At 38.7% G+C, this 14,093-nt stretch overlaps 1 protein-coding gene across 1 annotated transcript in view; it reads left to right on the forward strand.

Moving 5' to 3' along the window:
• Positions 1–5,214: 5,214 nt before the first annotated feature.
• Positions 5,215–14,093, forward strand: part of LOC128981121 (guanine nucleotide-binding protein G(t) subunit alpha-3-like) — a 91,518-nt gene continuing 82,639 nt past the window's right edge. The window contains exons 1-2 of the mRNA XM_054399777.1: positions 5,215–5,332; positions 12,447–12,489. Of these exons, the coding sequence (XP_054255752.1) occupies positions 5,215–5,332; positions 12,447–12,489 (161 nt within the window). The remainder of the gene's footprint in view (positions 5,333–12,446; positions 12,490–14,093) is intronic.

A 14,093-nucleotide genomic window follows, 5' to 3' on the forward strand; every position in this document is an offset into this window, starting at 1 on the left:
ACTTGTGGACTTGTGGACATACTCTCAAAGATATCATGCACAAAAGACTGAATACACTAGTAGCAAACTGAGGAGGTTTGATCTCTGACTACCTCTGAGTCAACAAGTTTGAGCACACCACATATGCACTGGCAGAACAGATGGCAGCAGTGCTACTGGGAATACCAGGGAACCTGGAAAACCTGCTGCTATCACCACTGGAAGCTCTGCTTCCATCAAGGAGGCAGAAGGAAGAATAGCAGAAGTAATTAAGTCCTATAGTGTCATTTCTATAAAGTTACAGCAGCATGAAGCTGGCTGGTAACACCAGTTGGATACTGTCACATTTGTTTTGTCTGTGTCAGATATCTCAGTGCCATAGTACAGCTGGTATTGAGATTGATAAACTTTCCCTTTGGCTTGAGAGGTATGGATATGATTTTTTAAGAGGAACTAGGTATTTATCTGGACCTTTTTTGTGGACTCAAATCACATTCAAGCATCAACAGTTTAGTTTTGTCACTGAGTCACAGTATCTTGAAAGAAAATGAGACTGGCAAGAGGAGCTGGTTTGAGAAAACCTCCATGAACAATCTACCACTCAAAGTTTCTATTTAGTAAAGTTTCTGTTACACTTTAGTACTAGGCTAAATGGCCCGGTCCTGGTCAACCCTACTAGCTTCTTCTAGGTCCATCTTATGTTCTTGTGAGTCTGACAGATGAAACCTCACAGAAGGGTTAACACTTATAGCTGTCAAATAATATGAGTATGACTACACTATATACAGAAGATGACAATCCAAACTGTAGACGTCACATAGTGAAACATGGCCCTATGTAGATATAGTATCTCAGATCCACAAACGTTTCAGGCCCATGACTATGACCAAGTGCCAGAGTAATAAATCTTAACAGGTTTCAAAAGCTCTGGCTTTATGCCACATTACTGAAGCTTGCCATAGATCTAATAGCAGTTCTGAATAGGAGCATATAATCTCCATACCTTCTTCATTATGTCTCTAGAATACTTGTCATCTCACAGTTACAAAAGTCTAGATGGGGTTGTAAGTGTTTAAAGTATAATTGAGACTTTTTTTTCCCTACTAAAATGTTGTCAATGTGCAAGATAATTTTGTTTCTTCCTGTTCATCAAAAGCAATTCAGTAGCCAACTCAAAGAGCTGAAGGGCTTCCTTTGATTGTAACAGGCATTGTACTGAAGATTTTTCAGACTTCCTTTATTTGGGAGTATATTTAAGGAAATTAATTGAAAGTTTCTAATTTTAAAGAATTCTATTCTTCCTAAAACTTCCTCACTTTTCATCAATGCCATTTCTCCAAATTTTATCAGAGAAAAGGGAAAACATTAGTCATTGTGAAACTCCACTCTGAACAGTCTGTAAATGTAAAGACCTAGAAAGAAAATAAAAGAAAGAAAATAAAAGTGATTTGCCTAAGCTACCCCTCTTTCTTTGACTGGGAAGAGGAAAATAATTTCAGAAGAAACCGAAACTGAAAACCTAAGCTAAATGAAAGACTCTATTAAGAGAAAGACCTGTATTACCTGCCAAACAAATTCCCAACCCAAAATTTGGAACCGAAATCCAGAACTGAGGATGGAGTGAATGACCTGAAGTTGGAGTAGATGATCTCTAAGGTCCAACCTAAGCCATTCTATGATCTATGAATCCCAGATCCACGGCTTTTGAGCAGATCATTTGAAAGAGACTTTCAGAAAGTCTTAGAACTCTTACCAGCTACAGAATACCTCAAGTGTACACTCTATATTATCAGCACCACCTAGAGTGCATCGCTAGAAACAACTCCAATAACATAAAAATAATGTTCTTTACAAAGTGGGACTGCATTTCAAAGGAGCATTTCCCAGACTTATGCTCTTTCAAAGTCTTCCATATCAAACACAGGTGGCTCCTACAATAGAAGAGAGGCAGTGAAAGGCCATCTTTTTATAATTGTACCAAGAAGAGATAGAAAAAAGATACCACACAGAATTTTAGATTCAACTAAAGCCTGTAGGGCAGTATCTATTGCTTCTGTCTTAATAATCAGCAGAAGTTTTTTCAGTCATGAGACCTTATTACTGGCCTTCCAGTACCTGAATGGGGCCTACAAGAAAGGCAGGAAGGGACTTTATACAAGGGCTTGTAGTGATGGGATAAGAGGGAATGGATTGAAGCTTGAGGAGGGCAGATTTAGACTGGACATTAGGAAGAAATTCTTTACAGTGAAGGTGGTCAGACACTGGGACATTTTGCCCAGAGAGACAGTGGATACCCCTTTCCTGGAGGTGTTCAGGGCCAGGTTGGATGAAGCCTTGAGCAACCTTGTCTAGTAGAAGGTGTCCCTGCCCATGGGAAGGGATTTTGAACTGGATGGTATTTAAGGTCCCTTCCAATCTAAACCATACTATGAATCTATGAATCAATGTTGAGGATGATGATGTCGAAAAGCAGAACACAATCCTGTTCACTCTCCAGAGAAATAGATTACTCTCTAGAGGAACAGATTAATGCACTTTTTCAGTAAACTTAGTTAAGAGTTTGAAGGCAACAGTGAGCAAATAACTGGATGTTACAGATACTGTATGTTTATAAAACAATTGTTTGTATTTCTGTACACAGTCTGTTTACAGCCTGCTTGTATCAGACGTCTACTTATTTATAGCTAATTCCTTTATGTAGTCATAATAGCAAGAGAGAATGTTAGAAAACATCTTAATGTATTTACTAGGTCCTATTATTCCAGTTCAATATGGTAAAAATAAACTGCAAAATAAATAGAGTTGTACTAGTGTATGCCTGGAAAAACTGAGTATGTATTCAGTCCTTAATATGAAGATGATGTTCATCTCCATGATTTGGACTGTATCAGTTAATTTGCTAATTGTTATTGTTTAAAATGGCTCAAACAGATTCACTCATCAAACCCACTGAAATCCATAGCACCACTGTGCCTACGGTTCTGCTAAGCAGACACCTGGCACTGATATTTCTGAAGCTGCTTATTTTCATGTTTTAAACAAACCATTTGTTACTATGACTGCATAAAGACATTATTATGGCCTGCTTTAACAGATAAACAAAGTAGGAATATAGGCTTAACAAAACAGAGCATTTCCTTGCATTGTAAATGTATATGCAAACCTCCAGCTGTTAACAAGCAATGATTATTCATTTCCAACACAAAGCAGTACCAGGAGACTGAAAACAGGGCTTCCTGCTCCCTTGACTGAGAAGCATATATGGAGGAAGTACAACTTCAGATCTTTATTGCAGTATGTGGTCTTCATTTCATGTCTGAGAAGACACCATTGAATGATATGAGCACAGCAAAGGACCTGTCTTTTCTTAGAGGACAGCTCTCTCCTAAAGGCACAGAACTTATTAGAACAATGAGTGATCTTTATTCATATCACTGTCATCTTCCCTAACCAGTACCAGCTTCCTTCCTGATATATCTAAGGTCCACCTATTTCTGCTATGGAGAAATTTCTTTTCAATAGGACAGCATGAGTTAAATGTTTTGCCTCTGACTCTCTTCTCAATTTATCTTCTGACCTAAAAATATGTGTAATGACACTCAAACTGACACCTGTATGCCTGTATTTCCTTTAAACATACTTTCCAGGATCAATCTTGTGAGCTTACATACTGTAAAGTCAGAGAGGTATCGACTGTTACTAGTCAATAATTGTAAAGTTCTCGTATAATTTTATGTCTACGTATTTTATATAACTGAGATGCTTTACAAAGTGAATAATACAATACTAAAATTGATCATAGTGAGATGTATTTTACTGAAATGCTCAACCTGAAGAGAAAGGATCAAAAAAGTTTGGATCTTTCAGTCCTGACATTAATTCTACTCTTGTCCATTACCACAATCATAGAATCATAGAATAGTTTGAGCTGGAAGGGACCTCCAAAGGTCATCTAGTCCAAACCCCCTTGCACCCAGCAGGGACATCCTCCACTAGATCAAGATGCCCAGAGCCTTCTCCAGCTTGATCTTGAAGATCTCCAGGTATGGGGCCTCAACTACCTCCCTGAGCAACCTGTCCAGTGTTGCACCACCCTCATGATAAAGAACTTGTTTCTAATATTCAATCTAAATCTCTTCTTCTCTAATTACAAACCATTGCCCCTTGTCCTGTCATTCCAGGCCTTTGGAAACAGTCCCTCTGCAGCCTTCTTATAGTTACTGGAAAATTGCTACTGGGTCTCCCTTGAGCCTTCTCCTCTCCAGGCTGAACAATTCCAGCTCCCTCAGCCCAGCCTTGTAGCAGAGGTGCTCCAGTGGCCTGATCATTTTTATGATACACAATATTACAGCAGAGTATGTGTTCTTAAAATACTGCTGACACCAGGTTATTTTACCCTATTGCACAACAGCCTTCCATATTAGCACTGCACTAGAAGAAACAAATATGAAATTGTTACATCAGAAGGGAGAATCTAACCTATTTCCTTTCTTACACAAAAAAGTGTGATGTTTTGAGACAAAACTGGTAAGTGCTAATAAATCAGAGAAAAATGGAAAGGACTATGATATTCATCAAGGAATTGATGCACAAAAGTATTCCAAAGATAGTACAAATTGCAGTAAATCACCCATTACCATTAAAAGAAAATAAGTGCACTTGCCATAATATGAAAATGCAACAAACATTCTGAATGCTAATTAATAACACAAGACAAAATATGATTTGACTATACAAATACAAAACCTGGCAATTTAAAGAGCTATGGCCGCTGAGAAAGATCAAAAATCAATTATGTAAATGCTTCAAAGGCATATAAATCTTTTTTTGCTTCAAAGCATAACCACTGATTCATAATCTGATTTTTTTAATTTTTTTCCCTGTTTTTCCATTTTTTCCTGGTTTTATGGTTTCAAGACATTCTGCACAATTCTTTGAAGTGTGTGAAGCTGGGACCTGTCTGAACAAGGTCAGAAATCCATCCATACCTTGGTTTTGGTCTTGAGTGGATCATTTTAATTCTATGACATCATAACAGTACATTTTAATGTTCCTATGTAAATGCTTGACAGTAGCCTCTCCAGATCATGTGCCAGGTGAAAAGGGAATGTTTGATTTGAAGGCTGAATGGGATTTTTACATTTTCTCTAAGCATAGGCTGTTGTCTTTCTGAATTTAAGCAACTAGGCTCATAAGAAGCAAAGCACCTGGACAGAGGATTTTTAACACCTCAAGATGGGCAGTGGAGCCAGTTCTGAGAGCAAGGAGTCAGCCAGAAGATCCAGAGAACTGGAAAAGAAACTCCAGGCAGATGCAGAGAGAGAAGCCAGGACAGTCAAACTCCTACTGTTGGGTAAATAGAATAAAAATTGCTAATAATACTTTTCCATTGTGGGGTTATTTTGCTCCAGGATAAAATTTCAGTATAGTGAATTTTACACCTCTCACTGTTTTATTTGAAGACGACAGTCCTGTAATACACACACAAAATGTTTTCTCATTGTGAGTGCTCATGAAGCAGTAAGTTAAGACACAAGGAACAGGATGGAAATGAACATGCTGCTGCATGTATTCAATTTTAAATCCTTGACTTCAAAAAAGATTTCAGAAATGAGAACCTGCTGTTAGAATAAATATTATGTTGCTTGCTTACACAGAACTTGGCACAGACTTCAGGCTTTTCCTTCTTCTCTTTCTTTTTTTTTTTTCCCATGGATCTATAACCATTCATTTGCAGGAGGATTAAGCGTGATAAGTGGTTACATAGAAAATCCACAGGTGTGGCAAGGTATTGATATTGTTTATTTTTTTCCCTTGATATAGCTTCCTTCTTGTCTCTTTTTTTGCCATAGTAATGTGTAGTTTACAAGAAATATCTGAGTACAACAGCCTGCCACCATTTTAATATTTTTCTAAGAATATGATGTTATGAGAGTTTACATTGGCTTCTCAAAATGAATAGAAAAATAGCCTTTCATCATTTAAATGTTTCTATTTTTTCTTTTATTGTAACTGCAATGCTTACAAGTGCCTTTAAACTGATGAATGTTTCTCAGGTAATAAAAAGTAGCAGTTTGATTCACTTTATGTACCATCAGTACTCAGGCTATGGTTTACAAAGTTTCTCAGTTTGGTGGAAAATACAAAGATTTTAAGTGTCATATTAATATTAACTATTGCATCTACTGGTCAAAAAGCAGAATAATATTTTCATTTAAATGTTTATAACATTTCAGTACTTTCTATATATTGGTGCATTGAGTTGTAAACAGGCTTCATTCACTCCAGGATCCTGTCTGTGGCTTTCTCCAACACTTACCCGTGAGGAAGACATTAAGAAATCCTTTATGAGGAATTTTTAACATAAAGAGAAATTTTTAAGATAGGAAATTTGATTATATATTTTGATCTTCAAACTTTCATGCTTTGGCACCAGTTCTGGAGGTCCTCTTAGACTAGGAGACAAACTAAATTACTCCTCCCAGAACATATGTATGCATTTAGTATTAATGGCTTCAGATTTGAATGCTTCCTAGTGAATACAACCAGCCTTCTTAGAGTCATAGAATCATTAAGTTTTGAAAAGACCTCTAGGAACAAGTCTAACCATAACCCAACTACCATGACCACTAAACTACGTCCTGAAACACCACATCTTCTTCTAACATGATTAATATTAGACTCAGGATACCTTTAGTAAAATACTTTGAAATTAATTCCTTCCTTTAAAATCTGGACATGTTTCAGATACGTTGCTTGTAATGCTTGTAGAAAAGCAATCTTTTCAGGAGACAAGATGATCATCAGAAGTCCAAATACTTTCACTGAAGTTTTCTTTATATAATATATTCCTACATTATCTTTTATTTATGGCACACATAGTAAAGATTCTATTTTGTCAGTGGATGACATTTTGGAAAGTTTTTTTCTACTGGAGAACTCTAACAACACATCATGTTTGGTGAAAAGCATGTTAGAGGGAGGGGGGAAAAATTGCAGACTTAAGAGCAAAAGGTGAACAAAAATAGGAGCCAGTTTCGAGCCTATTGCACAGCTAGAGTGAAAGCATGCTTGAACACCTGGCAACACAGCTGCTGAAGCAATGTGTATAAGGGGCACCATATAGACCCTTCCATAGTCAACCAGTGAAATGACCAGACAGGAGAGGATCAAATCTGCTGTGTTCAGATCTGTGCCTATTATCTTTCCATACCCCTGAGATGATCTTAGAAATTATTAAATTTTGCACTTAATAAGTCAAAGGCAGCTCCCTTCAAGACAACCAGCCTGACCCTAGCCTACTGCTGGGTGTCTGTTCATTCAGATCGTATGTTGTCTCTGTATTACAGGCCAAATGTCACCAGATAGAAAATATTCAGGAAAAAAAAAAAAGGAATATGTATACCATAAGCTTTTCAGTGTGGTCATTATGTTCTTACCCTTGAACTGTATAAAAGTAAAATAATCTGACCGTTTTCTTAAAGGACTTTTTAATAATCTAGTCTGGTCTCTCTGCATCCTTCAACAGGTCCTTTTACAACAACAACAACAAAATTATATCCAAACTCAAAGACACCATTTTTGTTTATCTTACATGCCATGATTTGGGCAAACATATTATCTGTGTTGAGGTGATAATTTTCAGTTTATCATCAAATCATAGAATGTCTTAGGTTGGAAGGGGCCTTAGAGATTATCTACTCCAACCTCCTGCCATGAACAAGGACACTCAACTAGACTCAGCTGCTCAAGGTCTCATCCAGCCTGGCCTTGAACGCCCCCAGGGAGGAGGCATCCACAACCTCCTTGGGCATCCTGTTTCACAGTCCCACCACCCTCACACTGAAGAACTTCTTCCCAAGATCCAGTCTGAATCTAATCTCCCTCAGCTTCAAACCATTCCCCCTTGTCTTGTTGATAGATGCCCTTACAAGAAGTCCTTCTTCAGCCTTCCTGTAGGATCCCCTCAGGTATTAAAATTCAGCTCTTAGGTCCCTCCATGGAGTCTTCTCTCCAGGCTGAACAACCCCAGCTCCCTCTGTCTATCCTCATAGCAGAGGTGTTCCAGCCCTCGGATCATCTTTGTGGCCTATGACATGCACATAAAACCTGCACATAAAACTGGGTGAGGGGGGAAATTATGCCACTTTATGATGTTCCTCACAAACTGTCCAGTAGCCAGGAGGGTTCAGTCTTCTGTGTTAGTTGTTCCTATGTTGTAAATGCCTTCCCATCCCCCCACGTGAGCTTCCACGTATTTCTATGTCCAAAAAGTCCAACTGTTTTATGAGTCTCGAACAAACTCCAAGGTGAAAGTTTTATTTCCTTTGTATCAGGGCTATATCTTGCCAGTCACATCATACACAGTTTAAAAACTTTGTATCAAGCCCATTTGGAGTTTATTTGTGTGCATAGTACAGTGCAAATTCCCAATGTGGCCAAACAGCTGATGCTCACAGTGATGGTTCATAGTACTAAGAACTTGGTTTCATTTTTAAATAATCATGAAAACTTTGCACTTATTTGCACTTTGCAAAGTATTTCCATGTTCTCATTGCCTGCAGTTTTCATGCTGGAACGTGTCCAGAGAAGGGCCACCAGGATGATCAGAGGGCTGGAGCACCTCTCCTATGAGGACAGACTGAAAGAGTTGGGGCTGTTCAGTCTGCAGAAGAGAAGGCTCCGAGGTGACCTTCTTGTGGCCTTTCAATATCTGAAGGGGGCCTACAAGAAAGCTGGGGAGGGACTTTTTAGGATATCAGGTGTGATAGGACTAGGGGGAAAGGAATAAAGCTGGAAGTGGGGAGATTCAGGCTGGACGTGAGGAAGAAGTTCTTCCATGAGAGTGGTGAGAGCCTGGAATGGGTTGTCCAGGGAGGTGGTTGAGGCCCCATCCCTGGAGGTGTTTAAGGCCAGGCTGGATGAGGCTCTGGGCAGCCTGATCTAGTGTGAGGTGTCCCTGCCCATGGCAGGGGGGTTGGAACTAGATGATCCTTGTGGTCCCTTCCAACCCTGACTGATTCTATGATTCTATGATTCAGTGGCAGGCCAAAACTTACCCTCATCCTCAGCTCACTTAGCTGAGAAATACTCACTTGTAGAGCACGACTCACCCAATTTAATTTAAACATCTGCTTCAGTGTGACAGAAATTGAAGTTGTTTGTTTGGTTTAGTTTTAGCAGCAAGTATTTTTCTCCACTGAATATAGGAGGTCTCTAACAAGTAGTATGAATGTAGAAGTTTATAGTATAGACATTTAAAACTAGTTAAATTAATCAGCTACTTCAGTACTGAACTCAGGTTTAAGGTCCTGTTATTACACCTGCATTGGAAGCAAAGACTTCAAGCACCAGGATGGCCCAATAGTCCTATTGATTAGAATATACTGATTTTCTTTTTCTGCAAGTGGGGCAGCATTTAAAGACATTATTTCTTCAAGAGGGTTAAATCTTACATATTTTCTGTAGTTTCTTTCATGGAAAAAGTTTGTAGAGTTTGGTGAGAGGCCCAGGAGAAAAAAATTTCCAACCTAGCTCACACTTCTCAAAGTTCTGAATGTCACAGACAAAGCTCAGGCTGAGGTGTGAAACCTTTCCTGATTTTAATGAGAAGATTTTATTTTCCTGATTTTTGCTGGTTTATGTCATCATCAGTGGCTTTTGAAACAGGCTTCAATCAAAATGTTCAGTAATTTTTTTTTATTTTCTTACCTTTTGTTCTGGAAAATTTCCTAAACCAACCCTCTACTTCCACATAAACAATAAATGTAAAGAGATAATAGCTCTTGATCTGAGACAAAAAATCAGTTTAATATATAAAAAAAATCTTCTTAAATGGCTCAGCAGATGCTAACCTTGAAAGAGGCTTGTACTGCCCCCAGCTGCCACAACTATTCAAATAAATCTTGCTTAGAAAAACAGTAATGTCAAGTTACAGCTGAGGTCCTAGGTTCTGGTCTTTGAATCTGAGAGACTTTCACCAGCTTTCAAGGCAGCTCTATTTTTTTCCTCTCTATCTGTTCTGTCTATATAACATGATGGGCTGCAGGAAAGAGGTTAGATAATCCCAGAACAGTGAGGTATTTCAGATCAGGTTGCTGGGGAGTGACTCCTTTGTAGCTTAGTGCCTGCAGCTATGCTACACAACACTTCTTCTAGAGCCTCCTCTGCAGCTCCAGTGTGCCCAGAAACATAATGGGCTTGAGACATGGCAGACTGAAGTTTGAAATATCCAGAGCAAGAAGACAGACAGGTTACAGTATGCCAGTGTGTTGCATGTACAGCAATTGGATGAAGGTAGATGTGGCATGCCCTGGAGCATGGTGAATGCAATCTGGGAAGTGTGGCATCAACCTTACTGGCAATGAGGAGATATTTCTGCTTCCACGATCAGGGCCAGTTTCAGGCTCTGACCAAAATTACTGTGTCTTTATTTTGTGTGCCTTTATCCATTTCAAGGGAACTCAGCATCTCAGCATCCCAGTAGAGACAGAACTCAGAGGTAGATTTGAAAAATCTAGAAGATCTCAAATATATGAAATGCAAAATATGGCACTGTTGTCTATCAAGATGAGCTTAAAGTCACTAAAACTTTCCGTGCTTCAGGACAGGGCTAAGTCTGGCCTAAATTCTCATCTTTTATTCAGAAAACCTGGGCTTAATTATATATAAAATATAAATTATATATAAATTGTATATAAAAGAGAAAGTGCCTTCAGCTCCCTGTGCAGTCAGACAAGGGCTATTATGATACACTCTTGCTGCTGTTTCTGTGAGTGGAAGGCTACTGTGGTAGGTGGAAACACAGCCCTGCCTGTGTTCTCCTGCCTAGGGCCCTGGCCAGCAGAGCAGGCTGCACAGCAGGGAGAGGGAAGAAAGGAAGCAGGTGCAAGGTAAATTGTTTCTGGCCCATTTCCTGGGGTGCAAATGCTGCTACGACTAACACAATACTCCGGAGTGAAGCCAAAGTCTGAGTGTCGTCTGTTGTTTACATAAAGGCATTACTAGATCATAAATTAAAGATGAGCAGAGGTAGAAAAATGCACCCAGAAGATATAAATTATTCCTCCCACTCTATTTTAATTTTGCCTTTCAGATCTGGAAGACGTTCATTTCTATATTATGTTTCCTGGCATCTTTCCATGAGGAAAATGTATGAATTCTGAGCACAGCCTGCTCTCTTCCCTGCAAATACCGTAGGAATTGCCACCTTGCTGATGGGGTTTTACCCAGTTCTTCAGATGGGCATTGAAGGGATAATAAATGATCTACAGCAAATTTGCATTTTTTCCAAGCTGTGGCAGATGGCAGCATCTGCTCATTTTGCATAGGCTCGTTTTTCTCTTGCACTTTCTGCCATGCACATCACAGGTTTTAGAAAATGCTTTGCCTGTGGTTTGCTGTCTGTTTGGATTCATTTGAGTAAATTAATCCCTGTCATTTAAATGCTATTAGCTTTACAAAATCTGTTTGGAAAGTTTGTAATCAGTTTGTTCCATTCACCAAGAAGCCCTCAGTTAGAGTATCTATGACACCATCCACTGTGCTAAATAATAATCTGCAAAGAGAAAGCCAATGATGAATCCTGCCCCATGTATTCACAGCCAAAGTTAAATCTTCTCATCAGGAGTGTTTAAAATCCAGCTCTTGTTTGGCAGCTCTTGCCATGCCTTATCACTCTTACAGACAGAAGCTGATAGTCACTCACATTGATTTCCAATGGAGAGGTTCTGCACTGCAGTAACTCACTACCCAGAAGATAAGAAGGGCAAATTGATTTACATAACCTGACCAAACCTACGCCTTGGTTTTGCAACCAGCTGTGCAAGCAAATGCTTGTATCTCCCCACCAGCTATGGGGATTTCCTGCAGAATCCCCAGTCTGGAACTGTTGCTAGCCCACATACAAGCCTGAACGACTCTGTTTTTCCAGTTGCTCAAAGAAGATGGCTAAAGAGCATGGAATATCACAGTATCACAGTATATCAGAGGTTAGAAGGGACCTCAAGAGATCATCAGGTCCAACACCCCTGCCAGAACAGGATCACAATATAGTGGTTTGGCTTATAAAAGGTCGTGAGACACATTAAATTAGCAGCCAAAGCTCCTGTAATGAATGGAACACTATCAGAAGCTGTAGTTTGTTCATGTCTTTCTGCCCATCTGCCAGGAATTAAATAAAAATATGAACCATGTTAGGTTATCTTAATAGAGTCTCTTTTTCTCTGAATTGATCAAATGTTTCTTTTCAAATGTCCCTTTCCTTTTCAGAATTAACACTTTTACCAAGTTTTCATTCTTTTTTATGTCTGAATGGACACTAGAGAGGGTTATAGCTTGTGCAAAGTAGATCTAAAACATTTGTATGTCTCTTCATAGATACAAAATTCTGTGTTCCAGAGAGTTATTTTAGTACTTGCTACTTACTCATCTATCAATCACATCTTCTCAACATTCCCCTTCTGCAGGTGCTGGAGAGTCAGGGAAGAGCACTATTGTAAAGCAAATGAAGTAAGTCTATGAATATTCTTAACAGTTGTTGCATTTGGTATTTGTAGCATAAGCTATCTAGCTAATGTCTTATCACAATATTTGTGCTGATTTAAAATCAACTTCTCATTCAACCACAGAAAGCAAAACACAAAGTGACTAAGACACACAGCTGGACTGGTAATCAAATCTGTCTGATACAATCATGCGCTAGTCCAACTCCTTACTGAAAACCAGAGAAGCTTCCTCACTGGCTTTGGCAGTAGGTACAGTACTGCAGTGAGAATAGGAATGCATCAATCAACCAGCCACAGCAGATCTATCTAGCCAGCATCCCATCTCCTGAAGTAGCTAGTGAAAGATGTTTCAAGAAGATCATCAGACCAGACAAGCCAACACACACAGTAACACTTCTGCTGGATATCCTGATACTATCTGAGGACCTGTGATTCAGGCATCAAATTGACCCAGAGGTTACAAAGCTCTGTTTAATAGCCCTTATTTAATTCAGGCCTACATATCTCCTGAATCTTTTTTGAACAAGTGTAAACTAAAACCATCCACAATATTCTACAGTGAGTGGCTCCACAGCTGACAATTCACATATGATGTGAACGATCCGTCATGGTTCCATTTTAATTTGGTCCCTGTACATTTTTTTATTTCACTGAGAAAATCTTGAAGTGTTCACATTGCATGTTTCCTAGAGCTGTCCAAACATAGGGGAAAAAATGACACAGACATTTAGACATGACCCCACTAGGTAAGCACCAATTTATTCCGGTGTCAAAATCAGAGTGTTTTATGAAATCAGCATTATTCCAAATGTCATATCTATACCAGTGCATTTTAAAGAGTGAAGTATAAATGTTGTCATAAGAAAAATTTTCCATATAAGCAGCTCATTTTGCAATAAGACAGATTCAAAACCATCCATCAAATACTTTGCTAACTTTTTAGTTCCAGTTAAACGGTGGATAATTTAATCTCTGAGTTCCAATCAGAAGTCCCCTCCCTATTCAGTAAACCACTGAAATTTATTGTGCTGAAAGCTTCACCTAGTAGAAGTAGATTAGAGATTTTCCTGTGAAGTGAGGACTTTAAGAAGGTTGATAACCCTTAAGAGCATCAAGGAGGGGAGAGAAAATGATGAAATTGAGAGTTATCTTTAAAGCTTTGTGTATTTATAAGCTGTTAACTTGATGGTAAATATTAAATATTTACAAGAAAACTGTTTACTAAATTAATAATTTTTCATATAAAATGTAATCTTTCAGTCAAAACAAAATACCCTTTTTAAAAAAATTGGAATCTTTTCAGTAAAAAAAATGGTAGTTGAGGGGAAAATTTGTGATGGAAAAAGAAGAAGTTGGGAAGAAAAATAGAGGTAGGGAAGGAAGAACAGAGATGGGAAGGAAGAAAGATTGGGAAGGATAAAAACAGGTTGGAAGAAAAAATGGAAGTTGGGAAGAAAAATGGAGGTTAAGAAGAAAATAAGTGCTTGGGAAGGTAAAAGGTGGCTGGGAAGAAAAATGGAGGTTGGGAAGAAAAATAGGTATGGAGGACAAAAAGGAGGTTTAGAAGAAAAAAGGTTGGGGAGTAAAAAGAGGGGTTGGAAGAAAAAA

Source organism: Indicator indicator, chromosome 3 (genome assembly GCF_027791375.1).
Source record: "Indicator indicator isolate 239-I01 chromosome 3, UM_Iind_1.1, whole genome shotgun sequence".
Lineage (NCBI taxonomy): Eukaryota > Metazoa > Chordata > Aves > Piciformes > Indicatoridae > Indicator > Indicator indicator.